The sequence below is a fragment of the Lathyrus oleraceus genome, chromosome 4, assembly GCF_024323335.1.
Source record: "Lathyrus oleraceus cultivar Zhongwan6 chromosome 4, CAAS_Psat_ZW6_1.0, whole genome shotgun sequence".
Lineage (NCBI taxonomy): Eukaryota > Viridiplantae > Streptophyta > Magnoliopsida > Fabales > Fabaceae > Lathyrus > Lathyrus oleraceus.
In genome coordinates, this window is record NC_066582.1 from 187237829 (window position 1) to 187252037 (window position 14209).

General features: G+C 36.2%; 2 protein-coding genes across 3 annotated transcripts; one reads left to right on the top strand and one right to left on the bottom strand.

Annotated features, from left to right (window-relative positions):
* Window positions 1–393: 393 nt before the first annotated feature.
* Window positions 394–7129, top strand: LOC127074452 (uncharacterized). Of its 2 annotated transcripts, XM_051015776.1 has the most exons (14): window positions 394–532; window positions 724–897; window positions 995–1084; window positions 1470–1535; window positions 1615–1680; window positions 1822–1907; window positions 2201–2246; window positions 2449–2503; window positions 3061–3137; window positions 4894–5038; window positions 5119–5246; window positions 5315–5419; window positions 5864–6034; window positions 6829–7129. In XM_051015776.1, the coding sequence occupies exons 2-14, from the start codon at window positions 877–879 to the stop codon at window positions 6889–6891; spliced, it is 1119 nt and encodes a 372-aa protein (XP_050871733.1). In that variant the 5' UTR covers window positions 394–532; window positions 724–876; the 3' UTR covers window positions 6892–7129. The 2 variants fall into 2 exon arrangements, with proteins under 2 accessions (XP_050871733.1, XP_050871732.1); XM_051015775.1 differs by having other exon boundaries at window positions 395–897.
* A 275-nt stretch (window positions 7130–7404) lies between these two features.
* LOC127074451 (uncharacterized) lies at window positions 7405–9386 on the bottom strand. The gene is made up of 3 exons (XM_051015774.1): window positions 8155–9386; window positions 7994–8075; window positions 7405–7798 (listed from the first exon to the last, which is right to left on the bottom strand). Exons 1-3 carry the CDS (start codon window positions 9003–9005, stop codon window positions 7595–7597), a joined length of 1137 nt encoding a protein of 378 aa, XP_050871731.1. The 5' UTR covers window positions 9006–9386; the 3' UTR covers window positions 7405–7594.
* Window positions 9387–14209: the final 4823 nt, after the last annotated feature.

Sequence of the window (14209 nt, forward strand, 5' to 3'; positions counted from 1 at the left end):
GAGATTTTTTGAGTTAATCTCAAAGGCTTTCAAACTCGTGATTGTTCGTTAAAAATACATAGGAACACATATGTCATAAAAAAAATCTTATAAATCTATCTGACTAATTTAAATAAATATGAATAAATTCATTATCATTAAATTTTATTTTATAATTTGAATTAAAATTTAAAAGTAATATTTGGTTATCTTAAAATACTTATAAATTATTTATTTTTCTATGTTTAAATGAAATATGTTTTTAAATAGGTTAATATAATAAGCACACTGAATTTTTATTGAGACTTAACCTGTAAATAAAAAAACCGGTTCTACCAAGGGTTCGGTTAAGCACCCGGTTCATTTCTAAGCCGATCCTTGGCGGCCCGGTTGAATGCTAAGCCGAAGTGGACGTATTGGCACTTGGCGCGAAGATTGTGACTGTGAGACATATACATGCAGAGTGAGCAGCGAGAGAGGGAGTGAAACGGAGAAATAGCGCGCATTGATCTGCGATTTAGGGTTTTGGTTTTCCCCGATACGATATCTCAAGGTGAGTGAACGAGTGCGTAATCCATTGATTTCATCTCAATTATCACATTTTTTTGGATTCAGTTTTCTTCTTTGAGTTGCAACTACGCAGTTGAATTTGAAGCCCTCTCTAAAGCTGAAATTTCATCTCGTAAATGATGATAACGACGACGAACATTGTGTGTGAGATAGAAGTGTTTTTGTTATTTGCAGGGAGCGAGTGTGAGGAATTTAGAGAGAGAGTGGGGGTGAGAGATTCCAGAAGAAGAGTTCGAGAGTTTTTTTTCCTATTTATTTTTCAAGTTTTAGGGTTTTCACTCTTTGCAGCTTTAGATTGCGTTTCATTGAGCTTAATTGAATTTTTTCATGGAGCAACGAAAGCTTGTGGTTAGTCATGCATGTTCAATTGAAAATCTTGTTCTTGAAAATCTTGCTTTAAAAAATACGAATTTAACTTATTGTGCTCATGAGAATTGTATCTTAGGTTATGAGTATCCCATGGGACGTTGATACTGAGGGCTTGAAAGAATATATGAGCAAATTTGGTGAGCTAGAAGATTGTTTTGTTATAAAGGTTAGCTATTGCTTTCCGTTTTTTTCTTCTGTTATTCTTGCTTCCTTTTCATATTTAATTTATGATTTTTTGTGGTGGTGTGAAATTTGTCAAGTATTGGTACTACATTTTCATGCTCCAAGCTCCATTATTCAAGTATTTTGGAGAGAAAATTCAACATGTTTACGCAAACAGAGTAAAATAAAAAGCAAGAAATAATAAAAAAAGAATAGAAAAGAATTAATTGTTGCTTGCTTAATGACATTTCTGGGGGAATTTAAAATGTATCTTCCTTATACTGCACGTATGTAGTGATTGATTATCTTGTAATGCTAAATTTCATGTTTGCTTTCAAGTTTTAAGTTTTATGGAGGCACATTTTAATCTATTTATATTTGTATTTTAGGATCGGTCGAGTGGCCGGTCTCGCGGTTTTGGATATGTTACATTTACATCAGTAGATGATGCTAAGGTAATTGTTCTACACACAAAACAGACCTAGCTATTAGCTGAATATGCTAAATCCGAAGTTGCATCACTTCTAAATGCAGAAAGTGCTATCCAGTGAACACAGTCTTGGCAACAGAATGCTGGAAGTCAAAGTGGCCACACCAAAGGTTTTAACACATAATATAAAATTATGATTATTAAGTTTTAGTCTAGTTCGTTGCTGGTATACTTATAAGTTATATGAGATATTGTGATGGTGTTGTGGATTATACTACTGATTCTTGGCATGCTTTCCTTTTAAATTAAAGGAGGAGATGAGGGCACTAGTCAAAAAGGTTGCCAGAATCTTTGTGGGAAGGATTGCCCCATCAGTAACAGAAGCAACTTTTAGGAGGTATATTAAGGGTGATATCCTCATTAAAGTAATTGGGAGTGTTTTCATCTTTGTGGACGTAGTCTCATTGTCTTGTATAATCTCTGATGCTGTGCGGATGTATTAGTCTCATTGTCATATATAATCTCTGATGCTGTGGAAACGGATGTGTTAGTCTCATTGTCATATATAATCTCTGATGCTGTGGAAACGGATGTGTTAGTCTCATTCTCATATATAATCTCTGATGCTGTGGAAACGGATGCATTATTTACTATTTTAATATATTTCTTTCTCTTTCCCCCCCTTTGCAGTCATTTTGAGAAATACGGTGATATAACAGATTTATATATGCCAAAGGTACTTTCCTCACTTCGATGGTCATACATGTAAAGTTAAAATGCGGCTGGCATGTTTTATGCATTCTTTGTATGCATACACATAATGTTGATTGTAGTTGTTAGTTATACGATTACACTGCATTATTATGCATATACATATATAATGTTTATTGACTTTTATTTATTTTAATTCTAGACATGTTATCATTTATTTCCAACAGGATCTAGGATCAAAAACACATCGAGGAATTGGTTTTATCACTTTTGCAAGTGCAGGTTTGGCCATCATTATTTGTCTGTGCTACAATTATCTGTATATTTTAACTTATGGGTTTTCATGCCTTAACTGTCCTTGAATTTTATTTAATTTAAAATCGTAAATAATTAACTAGTGTTAGTTAACTAGTATCCTGATAATATTGGCAAAAGACAATTTTGTGAGTACTTCTGAGTTCTGAGACAGGGCTGCTATACCTTTTTCTCGCTATAAGTAAATTAAACAAAGGGTACATCATTAAATATCACATGTATCTTTGTTTGAGTTGAATATCAAACTTTATATTTATTTTGTGGGACATATTGTTGGCTTTTAGAATTGTAAGTATGGGGTACTTGATTAAATTGTTTTCTGTATATTGTTCTTAAGAATCAGTAATTTCACTCTGCATTTGGAATATTTGTATTTCATATATAACTCTTCTCTGACCATTTCTATGTATAGGTTGGTCTATTTATGAAAGGTTATTGGTATAACTTTCTCTAAGTTTTGAAATCAAATAGATAACGGCACTATCAATTTCTGTAAGCCTATAACCAAGATATTCGTGTTGCAGATTCTGTTGAGAACTTGATGAAAGAAACCCATGAACTGGGAGGTTCTGATGTGGTGATTGATCAAGCAACACCTAAGGCAAGATTGCTTAGAGCTTATTCATTTTTCATTGCATTTTCTATTGAAGCAATTATCTGTTTGTAGCAGCCATGCATTGCCAGTAAAAGCATGGCTATATGCTCACAATATAAAGCTACTCGGCCCAATAGTTCAAAACAATTGGTTGATAACTTTTAGGCAGTGTTGTAAAATGGCCAAATGGTGTGGCAATTTTTTTGACAACTGCCATAGGCGATTTGTGAAGGGATGCCTGCCATGGTGATGCCATAGGACCCAATGGTTATGTCATGTTTATACAGAGGATTTTTGGCCTTCCACAATCTGCCCATTGACAACATTGATATTAAGTGAAAAAGAAAATAGAAAAAAGTTAATTCATATGGATAGATAGATAGTCAAGGTTTTTAAAAAGAATAAGAAGGATTTTAAAGTGAAAATTAAGGGAAGACTTGGTGAAGGATGTGGATCCTTATCTTGATGAGATAAAGTCTAAGAATCAGTAGTCATGGTGTGCAAATAAATACTGGGGGAGATCGAAACACTATAACATACGAAGAGTCAATAGTATAGTTTGTATTTTATCACTAGTTCAGTTTCTCTTCTTACTCTGGGCATACTTTTGGTGCTTCCTCTCTTATGAGTATGTCATTTGGTGCTTCCCCTCTTATGATTATGTCATTTGTATGAATATCTTCTTTTTGATCTGTCTGGTTATGTTACATGCTAGCTAGCTGCCTGACAATTTGTTACAGCCTGCCACTAGCCATCTATTAGGAAATAATTGATTTATTTCACTGCCATCGCCATAAGTAAGTTATGAATTTACTGTTTAATCTATTTGATCGAATCATGTACGTTTAATGGATATGCTCTATGTCCAGATTGATGGAAAATGATGAATTAGGTTGAATTGGAATTGAACCATTAAATGTTTAATGTTCTATAGATGGAATGGACTCCATTCCATTCCATCCAACATCCCACCTTTCCCCCTCCAATTTGAGGGGAATGAAATTAAGCAATTTTGAAATTCTATCTTTAAAATATCTCAACATTGAAAAGACGAGTTTATTTTGTTTTGTTCCACTCCTCTACCATCCCTTCCATTCCACTTCACTTCCTGTTTGATATCTAAGCATATAACCATAATGCATGTTTTACAAGGATACTAAATGGCCGGCCTAATTTGAAAAAAAATTGTGAATAATAATTAATAATGATTTGGTTGTAAGTTTTTTCCAACATCCAGAAGCAGGACCATATTAGCTTAATCCTAAACATAAAAGAGACTTGATTGACTTTAAAATAACTTAAGGGACTGAAGTTGTGTCTAGCTTCATTATTATCTGTATTTGTTATAAATTTTAAAATTTGAAATTTAGCCTTTGGTTTTTACCTATTATTGCTTCTTCACTTGTAAATATCTTCATTTATTTTATTGTTGTGTTTTCTGTTTTGCTTGAAAGCATTACATTACAGTTTGTTATTGTTGATTATCTATGACTTACTGGCACTTCATTTTTCCTCCCGTGTCATACTTGACATGCTCCAATATGCTGCCGGCACATCAGACTCATTTTAAACTAAAAGTGAGTTCCAAAATGTTCTCAATACGGCGCCAACACTCATCCGACATGCCATTGACATGTTTCTCTCTTTATTGTGAAATATATTAGTATTAGTTTTCATTTTCATCCATAAGTATTAGTTTGATGATAGAGAATACCCGATTATACATGACTTTTGTTAATAAAATGTTATGTTATTTTGGCAGGAAGATGATTTCAAGCCAATTGGCAGAACCAGAACGTCACAAGGAGGACATAGTGCATATAATAATGCTTATATTTCTGCACCAACTAGATATGCAGCACTTGCTGCTCCAACTATGTATGATCGTCCCAGTTCAATTTATGGAAGTAAGCATGGAAACACATTAAATTAAAATTATTAATTCTTATAAGTTTCCGCATACTGACTGCTTCAAACTGTAAATTAGGGCGAGAACCTGTTCGTGGAATGAGCAAAAAGATTTTTGTTGGCCGTCTTCCCCAGGAGGCAACCACTCAGGATCTTCGCCTGTATTTTGAAAGATTTGGCCATATATTGGATGTTTATATTCCTAGGGTAAGATGTCAAATAAAAGATATACAAGTGTGGAATGCTGGCTAACCCATCTGTCTATTTTTATCCAGCATGTCAAGAAATCTGGTCATAGAGGCTTTGGTTTTGTGACTTTTGCGGACTATGGTGTTGCAGATTGTGTCTCTCGAAGATCTCATGAAATTTGTGGGCGTCAGGTGCTTCAATTTGGATTTTCTGTCACTATGCATTATAACCCTACTTGAATCTATCCTTCCCTTTTTACCCTTGTTTGGAGATGACAATAAAATAAGTGGGATGTATTTAAAAATTTGTCAACACCCCCTCCTTTCTTGCAGTGATCTAATTGACATTACATCAGAGTGCAGTGATTGCACTGAATCATAACAGACATGTACAGTAGACCTACACTATTCCTGTTTGTACAGATTCCTTCTGACAGCATCGTATGTTAAAAATGTGAATGTGAAGTTGAACACCAATAATGATTCTGTTTGTTGTGTATACATGTGTATTCAAGGCTAAATAAACTTGACTAACCATGCATTCCTCATTTCATATAAACTTATATACAAGTGTGTGTGTGTGTGTGAATCTTTGATTTATAAATGATTTTATTTCTTTGCATTATACTCCTGCAGGTTGTCATAGGTTCACCCGCACCTCTTGATGACACAGGGCCTAGTGGTAATTCTATGGTGAATAATAGTATGTATTCTTACAGGCGATATGGTGCTCCTGTGAGGCCATATTTTGATCGAAGTTCTGGGAGGCCGTATGTGAGGATGTACGATAACCGGGACTTCGACAATGTGAGTACAGACTATATAGCTTCATTACTATTATTTGCATTGCTGAGAAAATCTGAGAAATTAATAGGAAGCTGAGGAAAACTGGAGATTTGAGAGAATCTGAAATTTTGATTTTCTGAACTCTGAATCTGAAGACTTAGCTTGCAACTGATTAAAATTCCTTGTACAGTATTTTTAGATCAAGTTGATAGTTATAGTTTACTGGTAGATTCTGTACTGAAAGAATCTGATTACTAAGCTACAATAAGCTCATCCCAACACACTAAGTGCAGTTGGTTATAGGCCGAGTTTGCTCCAAAGATTCATTTGCTAACAGACAGGAGAAATACAATTATATAGCAGAAATACTAATTGACAAATATACTTATAATACACTTGAATGATTTTATAACTGGTAAGAAATGGTAAATTAGGTTATATATCAAGAATTTGCCCATTTTATATATTTTTTTGAATCTGCTAGACCCTTAGTATGTGTTGTTTCCCATCGTGGTCATCTTGCAAGTGAACCAAAATGCTTGTATATTTTATTCAATATGAGAAAGATGGATGATATATATTTTTTAAAGTGTTCCTTGGATTGGATGTAAAAGATTGGACAATATAAAATATTGGAATACTGAGTCTAGTTGCATGCTTCTTGCTTTCGGCTATTTATTAAGGAGTGCTAACAATACAGTCTAAATTCTATGTGGGTCTCACTAAATTATGTAGGTTATTTGGTGGGATCCATATGTATTTAACCAATAAAAAAGCATGTATTGCTAACATTATTATTCATATTTATTTCGCAGAGGGGTTATGGAGTTGCTAGTAGAAGACCATCAAGAGCAGATTGGAGGTATAGACCATACTAGGAGAGCATGTTGCCGCATAAGCGTTCCAATTTTCCAAATACTACTATGGGTGTATCAAGAATGGTTTTAAAGTATCATCAACACTTAGAGTTGCATTTTACTTGATGCACAAAATTAGATGAATTCTTTTTTGGCCCATGGAACACTAAGCTTGTATTCACTTGCAGTCTATATGATTAAATTGTAAATCTTCAAAGACATTTTTTAGGTTATATGAAAATTCTTGGTCTTTTTGCAAGTTGTGTTTATGCCAGTTCATTGTGTTTCAATTTATACTCTGTTGTGTTATGATTAGTGTCAGCGGCACACCTTAAGACCATGTGGAACACATTTTAAAAATATTATTTCCAAAGAAAAGCGGCTAGAGATACACTTTCCCTATTGTCGTCTATGGCAGCACATTGTCAAAACACCTGCTGCTAGACTTGATCAGTGTGTTTCCATCAACATGGCGAGTGCTTGCACGTCCTTGAGAACATGTTTGTCCATGAAGAGAACGAGATTAACGAAATATTTAAAGAAAGTTCGTCCACATATATTACCGTGCTTTATATATACAAATAACACATATAGGTACAAAGAATGATGTATTGGGGTTTCTAACACATGCCAATTACATCAATGGGCATTAAGACAATGCAGAGTATTCTTTTATAATCTGGTAAAAACCTCACGACTTCATGGCATGTACAAGGAATAGGTGTCACTGAGAATGGCTGCTGAAGCAGCTGCTCAGAGACCTTATCTGGACATATTTGGGGAATGAAAATACTTTGCAAATCTTGGAAGCATGATGTTCCTGTTGTACAGGTACTAAGCTTCTCATACTTTCTGCTTTCAACTGCGCCCTTCTCAGTTTTTTTAGAATCTTATCCATCGTTGAAGATCTCTTCTTCTCCAATTTCATCTGTGTCAAACATTCTCATGGTCAGAAAGATAGTACAACTGCCCCTGCTTTTGTTATATAGGGTGAAATCTCGTTTAATAACCTTATATCTTACTTTTAATCACATGATAATATGAATACTTTTTTGTCTAATTCTCCACTCTAGATGTACTTGGTATTAGAAAGTAAAGTAGACAAGTTGTAATGAAAATATACCTCGAGTTTCCGCATTGCAGCTTCAGCTTTTGCTTTCTGCAAATTCTCCCAAGCAGTGATTTTGGCTTCCTCTCTCCGTAACCTGCGCCAAAAGAAAGAAACTCCCAGATGAATGAATCATTAATGGTGATCTAAGGAACTGAAAGCATAATGAGACATACTTGGAAGTGTCCAAGGTTGATTCTTCAATATCCCAACATGAAACTTGAGCATCTGCACTATTCTGTCTCAATTCTGTTCTATGCAGTGAGTCATTTTTGTTCAATTTGACTCCATGTCTCTTGGATCCCCTCATAACAGTAGCTTGACTGTCAACCTCCACATCTCTGACTTCTAGTTTAGGATAATGGAAATCTTCTTGATCTATGGCCGAAGTGGCAGAAGATTTCGGAGATGAATCTACATCATTCTCTGTTTCTGTAGGGCTCATTTGAGTACCTTTGTCATATCTTGGAACAAGAGATCTCTCACTTTCTTCATTTCCATCATGTTCCTCATAATGGCGAACAGAAACAGCAACAGGTGCCAACACTCCTGTTGAAAAAGGGGAACTAACCATTAAATTCCTCACAACAAAACCTTGTCTCAGTTGTTGAGCAGACGGTGAATAATTCGAGTAAAAAGCCACTCCAGGAGGAGGAACAATTGGGCCACTTATTGACTTAGGTCTTCGCTGTTGAAGAAGTTGTTGTTGTGTATGTGAATTTCTTCTGCTATCAACATATGATGCTGAAACTGGACTACAAATCCATCTCTCAGCTTCATCCCATTTTGATGGCATTGTTCTTCCACCACTGAATGGTGTTAAACCAGACATCGTATGTCTTCTGCTGCTGCTGCTTGTCTGCTTCGATACTCTCTCTGAGCTCCATCCCTTGTTGTTCTCATACCTTCTTGTTCTCTCTCTGTAATACGGTGCTCCTGGACTCGGAAAAGAACCCATATTGTTTGAGGAAACTGAAGAAGAAGAAGAATCCTTGTTTATGACACTCACTGTGTTCTGGAGTTCCATTTGATTACAAAGCCACAGGAGTGTGACAGAGACCGAAACCTTATACTTAAAAAACACTTTCACTATCTCTTAATTCACCAACTGAGTCTCACTAAATCAAGAATGGATATTTTTTTCTTACTTTCTGTGAGGTGATACATGATAGTGTAGTTAAATCTGATCAGATTCGTTGTACCAAAAAGAAACAACGAAAGATTTTGACCAGTCATGAGGCGTGACTCAAACAAAATGAACTAGTAGTGGTTATGCAAAAGGACAAAGTAAAACGGAGTAACAAATAGTGAGTTGGGTATCGTAGTATAATAGATATTTGTCGTGTTGCATTGATCGGTGTTCGGTTTGAAGTAACGTTTTGTGTTGGGTAGGGGTGGACAATCTTAGAATGCGGAGTTGTTTATATAGTGAGACAAGACACATCACGTTAGAGACCATACCCCAATGAGAAAACATTTGTTGGAGGTTGGAGTAATGAGTACGATTAAAGGCGGTTTTAGAGAGAGATTGCCTAAAGAGTTGTGACACAGAAATATAATGGAACTTTCTTAATTCTAGTTCAAATTTCTATGTTTTAAGATGTTTGTAAATTACACGTAAATGGTTGAAATGTGCAGTTTTTCCTAATTTTATATCGACTATATACACTTTTCGTGTTCTAAAATTGTAATCATAAAAAAGAAGAGACTAGGGTGGGGACTTGAGCACCGTGAGGCATATTATAGACTCCCAAGACGACCCACCCACCCTCCCACTTGTCCTGTTGTATGTAAATTACAAACGCATTCACATGCAGTGGGCCGTAGATTATATTTTGGCATAATTAATTACTAACTCTTTTAATTTAATTTAATATTCTATTTTAATTTTTTAATTAAAAATATTATAATTTAAATTTCATTTCCGTTATTTTATTTAGTCAATTTTACCAATTTTTGATCAAAAAACATTAAATTCTGAAGACATAATGTGATAACAAGACAATTGATATAAATTTAAATAAATATATGTAATTAAAAACTGATACATTGTTTAAAGTGTGAAGGTTTTGTTTTCAGAGTTTAAAACAAAACCCCAACTCTTTAAATAGTGTATCCGTTTTTAACCATATATGTTGACTCAGATTTATATTAATGAGTTTAGTTTAGCTATTTTGGGCTTTTATAATTTTGGGTTTTTATAATTTTGCGTTTTGGCTTGAGGTCAAAGTTAACCTAAATCTATAAATAGATGGAGTAACCCTTATTTTCATATAGAAGTGAATAGAGCATTCATAACATTGTATTCATAGTATTTTGCAGTTGCAAAGTGAATAAGAAGTTTTCCACAGTTTGTGGGCAGAGAGAAACTCTGCAGAATTATATTACTCTTCTCCTTCATCGTTCTATACACTCTTTCTTTCTCCATTGTTCTTCTCTTTTCATTGCTATTATGTGGGTAATAACAATCTTGTTCATCAAGATTGATTGAAATTCTCCATAGATTTTGGGGGATTTCCAACATCTGGTATCAAGAGCTCCGGTTTAATCGATTCGCGGGAAGAAAATCATCATGGCAACGAATCATCCAAACGGGCATTTTCCAGCAAATCTTCTGATTCTCAAGAACAACAATTATGAGAATTGGTGCAAGCAGATAAAGGTTGTGTTCTGTTATCAAGATCTTTGGGATCTTGTGAATGAAGGAGTAGTAACGCTTGCAGAAGCAGCGACGAATCAAGAAAAGTCTGCACATAAAGAATTGAAGAAGAAAGATTATAAAGCTCTCTTTATAATCCATCAATGTGTTGATGCAAATAACTTTGAAAAGGTTAGTGATGCAGAGTCAGCGAAAGAAGCATGGGAGATTCTTGAGAAATCATTTGGAGGCGCGGAAAAGGTGAAAGAGGTGAGGTTATAAACTCACAAAAGAACGTATGAATTACTTTAGATGGAAGACAATGAAAGCATAACTGATTTCTTCACCAAGGTTACGAAACTGGTGAATCAAATCAAGGTATGTGGAAAAGTGTTGACATCAAGATCTATTGTTGGAAAGATCTTGAGGTCGTTGGCTCCAAAGTTCGACCACGTGGTAGTAGCCATAGAAGATTCGAAAGATTTGTCAAAATTGACAAAGGAAGAGCTTCAAGGGACGCTTGAATCTCATGAACAAAGAATGGCTGAAAGAGTTGCACGAAAGTCGAAGAGTGATATGGCTTTGCAGGCTCAATCAGGAAAAGAAAGAAAAGGCAAAGGAAGATGGAATGGCAATAAAGGCAGAGGAGGCTACAACAATTCGACTGGTCAAAATCAGCAAGAAGGAAATTGGTCGAATCAGAGAAAACCCTGGAACCAAGGCAACCAAAGAGGTGGTGTTGCAGGTAGAGGAATAGGTGGTGGTCAAAAGCCAGACAAGAGTCACATTCAGTATTACAATTGCCAAAGGTATGGTCACTATTCTAGTGATTGTCCAGAAAAGCAGAAGAATCAAGAAACTTATGCAAAGCTGGCGAAACATGAAGAAGAAGAGACGTTGCTGATGGTTACAACAAGAGAAGAAGAGAGATTCAAGGACCAGTGGTACTTGGACTCAGGATACTCATCACACATGTCTGGAAAAAAAAGATTGGTTTGTCAAGATAAAGCCCTCAGTGAAGAACATGGTGAAATTTGCAAATGATAACACTCTAGCAGCTGAAGGTGTTGGTGATGTTCTGATTATGAGGAAAGATGGCAAGAGGTCAGTAATTTCAAATGTGTTGTACATACCAGGAATGAAGAGTAATTTCCTCAGCATAGGGCAGTTGGTCGAAAAGAACTACAAGGTGTCAATCAAAGACAAGATGATGAGAGTTCTCGACTCAAATGGAAGGTTGATCTTAAAGACTCCAATGTCTCAGAATAGAACCTTCAAGATTGAACTAAATGTGATGGAGCATAAGTGCCTTGCAACAACAGCCAACAAAGATGAATGGATATGTCATTACAGGCTTTGTCATCTCAATTCCAAAGACATCAGAGATTTGAAGAGAAGAAATATGGTTTCAGGATTACCATAAATCGACATTCCAAACAAAGTGTGTGAAGAATGTGTGCAGGCAAAGCAACATAAGAACAACTTCAGTAAGGATGTAGGAAGCAGGTCAAAGTCAATTCTTGAAGTCATATACTCTGATGTATGTGGTCCTCTCCAGGTGGATTCTATTGGAGGTAACAAATACTTTGTTACATTCATAGATGATTTCATTCGAAAACTGTGGTCTTACCTGATCAAGAAGAAAAGTGAAGTGATCGAGGTATTTGCCAAGTTTAAATCTATGGTCGAAAGACAGAGCGGTCGAAAGATCAAGATTTTAAGAACTGATGGTGGTGGAGAGTGTGTGTCGAAAGACTTTGATGCATTATGTGTGAAAGAAGGGATTGTGCATGAGGTGGTGCCATCCTACACTCCACGGTAGAATGGAGTCACAGAGAGGAAGAATATAACCATTATGAATATGGTTAGAAGTATGTTGAAAGACAAGCATCTACCCAAAGAATTATGGGGAGAAGCTGTGTCGACTGCGACATATATCCTGAACAGATGTCCGACGAAGAAGCTAGAAGGAATCACGCCAGAAGAATGTTGGTTTGGTGTCAAGCCTAGCTTGAGTCATCTGAGGGTGTTTGGATCTATAGCACATAGACATGTGCCGGATCAGTTGAGAAGAAAACTTGATGACAAGTCGAGTCAGATGATCCTGATAGGATATCATTCGACTGGAGGATAAAAGTTGTTTGACCCAATGAATAAGCAAGTAGTGATCAGCAGGGACGTGATCATAGATGAGCTTAAAGAGTGGGATTGGACTGAGAATGTCAAGAAAGATTCAGTGAGAACATTTTGTGATAAACTAGTTAATGAAGTCGAAAGAGAAGTTCGACAGGAAGAAGTCAGAGGTGAAGCAAGTACAAGCAGACCTCAAAGAACAAGACACATGCCTGCAAGATTGCAAGAATGCGTGATTACATCATATGATGTGGTCGACGAAGAAGGTGAGCTAGTACATTATGCTTTCTACGCAGCTGTCGAACCTGTCAATGCAACTGAGGCATTGAAAGATTCAAAGTGGATGAAAGCAATGGACGAAGAGCTGAAGTCAATCGAAGTCAACAACACTTGGTCACTTGTCGAATTGCCCCAAGACAAGAAGGCAAGCAATGTGAAGTGGGTATACAAAGTGAAGTTGAATCCCAAAGCAAAAGTGACTCGACACAAGGCGAGACTTGTGGCGAAAGGATTTCTTCAAAAAGAAGGAATCGACTTCGATGAAGTTTTTGCACCTGTTGCTATGATCGAAACAATCAGGTTGGTTGTTGGTCTAGCAAACATGAACAACTGGCAGATGTGTCAGATGGATGTGAAATGTGCATTCCTTAATGGCCCCTTAGAAGAAGAAGTTTATGTTGCACAACCAGCTGGGTTTGTGAAACATGGTGAAGAAAGAAAGGTGTACAGGCTGCATAAAGCCCTGTACGGACTTAAACAAGCTCCAAGAGCTTGGAACAAGAAGATAGATGGTTTTCTAAGGGAGAAGGAATTTGTAAAGTGAAAATCTGAACATGGAGTATATGTAAGAAGAAGCAAGAGTGAACTGCTTATACTATGCCTCTATGTCGATGACCTGTTGATAACAGGTAGCTGCAAGAAGGAGATCGAAGACTTCAAAGGTGATCTCAACAAGGAATTTGAAATGTCAGATCTGGGTGACATTTCATATTTCCTTGGCATCTAATTCTACAAGAGTGGTAGAGGTTTGATGATGCATCAAAGAAGGTATGCAGGCGAAATTCTCAAGAAATTTGAGATGCAGGATTGCAACCCAACTTCGACTCCAGCTGAGCCCATATTACAACTGTCGAAGGATTCAGATGAAGATGATGTCGACCCAACCCAATATAGAAGACTTATTGGATCACTTCGATATCTTTGTCACACAAGGCATGACTTAACATACAATGTAGGTATGGTGAGTAGGTTCATGCAGAAGCCAAAGGTATCACATCTAGCAGCGACGAAGAGGATACTAAGGTATCTGAAAGGAACTCTCGACTATGGCATTTTGTTTCCTGCAGCCGATGAAGGAAAAGAATTAAATTAGTGGGATACACCGACTCAAGTTGGTGTAGTGATGCTGAGGATCGAAAATCCACAGTTGGCTATGTGTTTATGCTAGGTAGTGTAACACC

Excerpts from the sequence above, each read along its gene's own strand:
- LOC127074452 (XM_051015776.1), top strand. The coding sequence starts at position 877 with ATGGAGCAACGAAAGCTTGTG. Across the intron at positions 898-994 it reads TGGAGCAACGAAAGCTTGTG|GTTATGAGTATCCCATGGGA; the intron begins GTTAGTCATGCA and ends ATTGTATCTTAG. Across the intron at positions 3,138-4,893 it reads TTGATCAAGCAACACCTAAG|GAAGATGATTTCAAGCCAAT; the intron begins GCAAGATTGCTT and ends TTATTTTGGCAG.
- LOC127074451 (XM_051015774.1), bottom strand. The coding sequence starts at position 9,005 with ATGGAACTCCAGAACACAGTGAGTGTCATAAACAAGGATTCTTCTTCT. Across the intron at positions 8,076-8,154 it reads TCAACCTTGGACACTTCCAA|GTTACGGAGAGAGGAAGCCA; the intron begins GTATGTCTCATT and ends CTTTTGGCGCAG. Across the intron at positions 7,799-7,993 it reads CTGCAATGCGGAAACTCGAG|ATGAAATTGGAGAAGAAGAG; the intron begins GTATATTTTCAT and ends TGTTTGACACAG.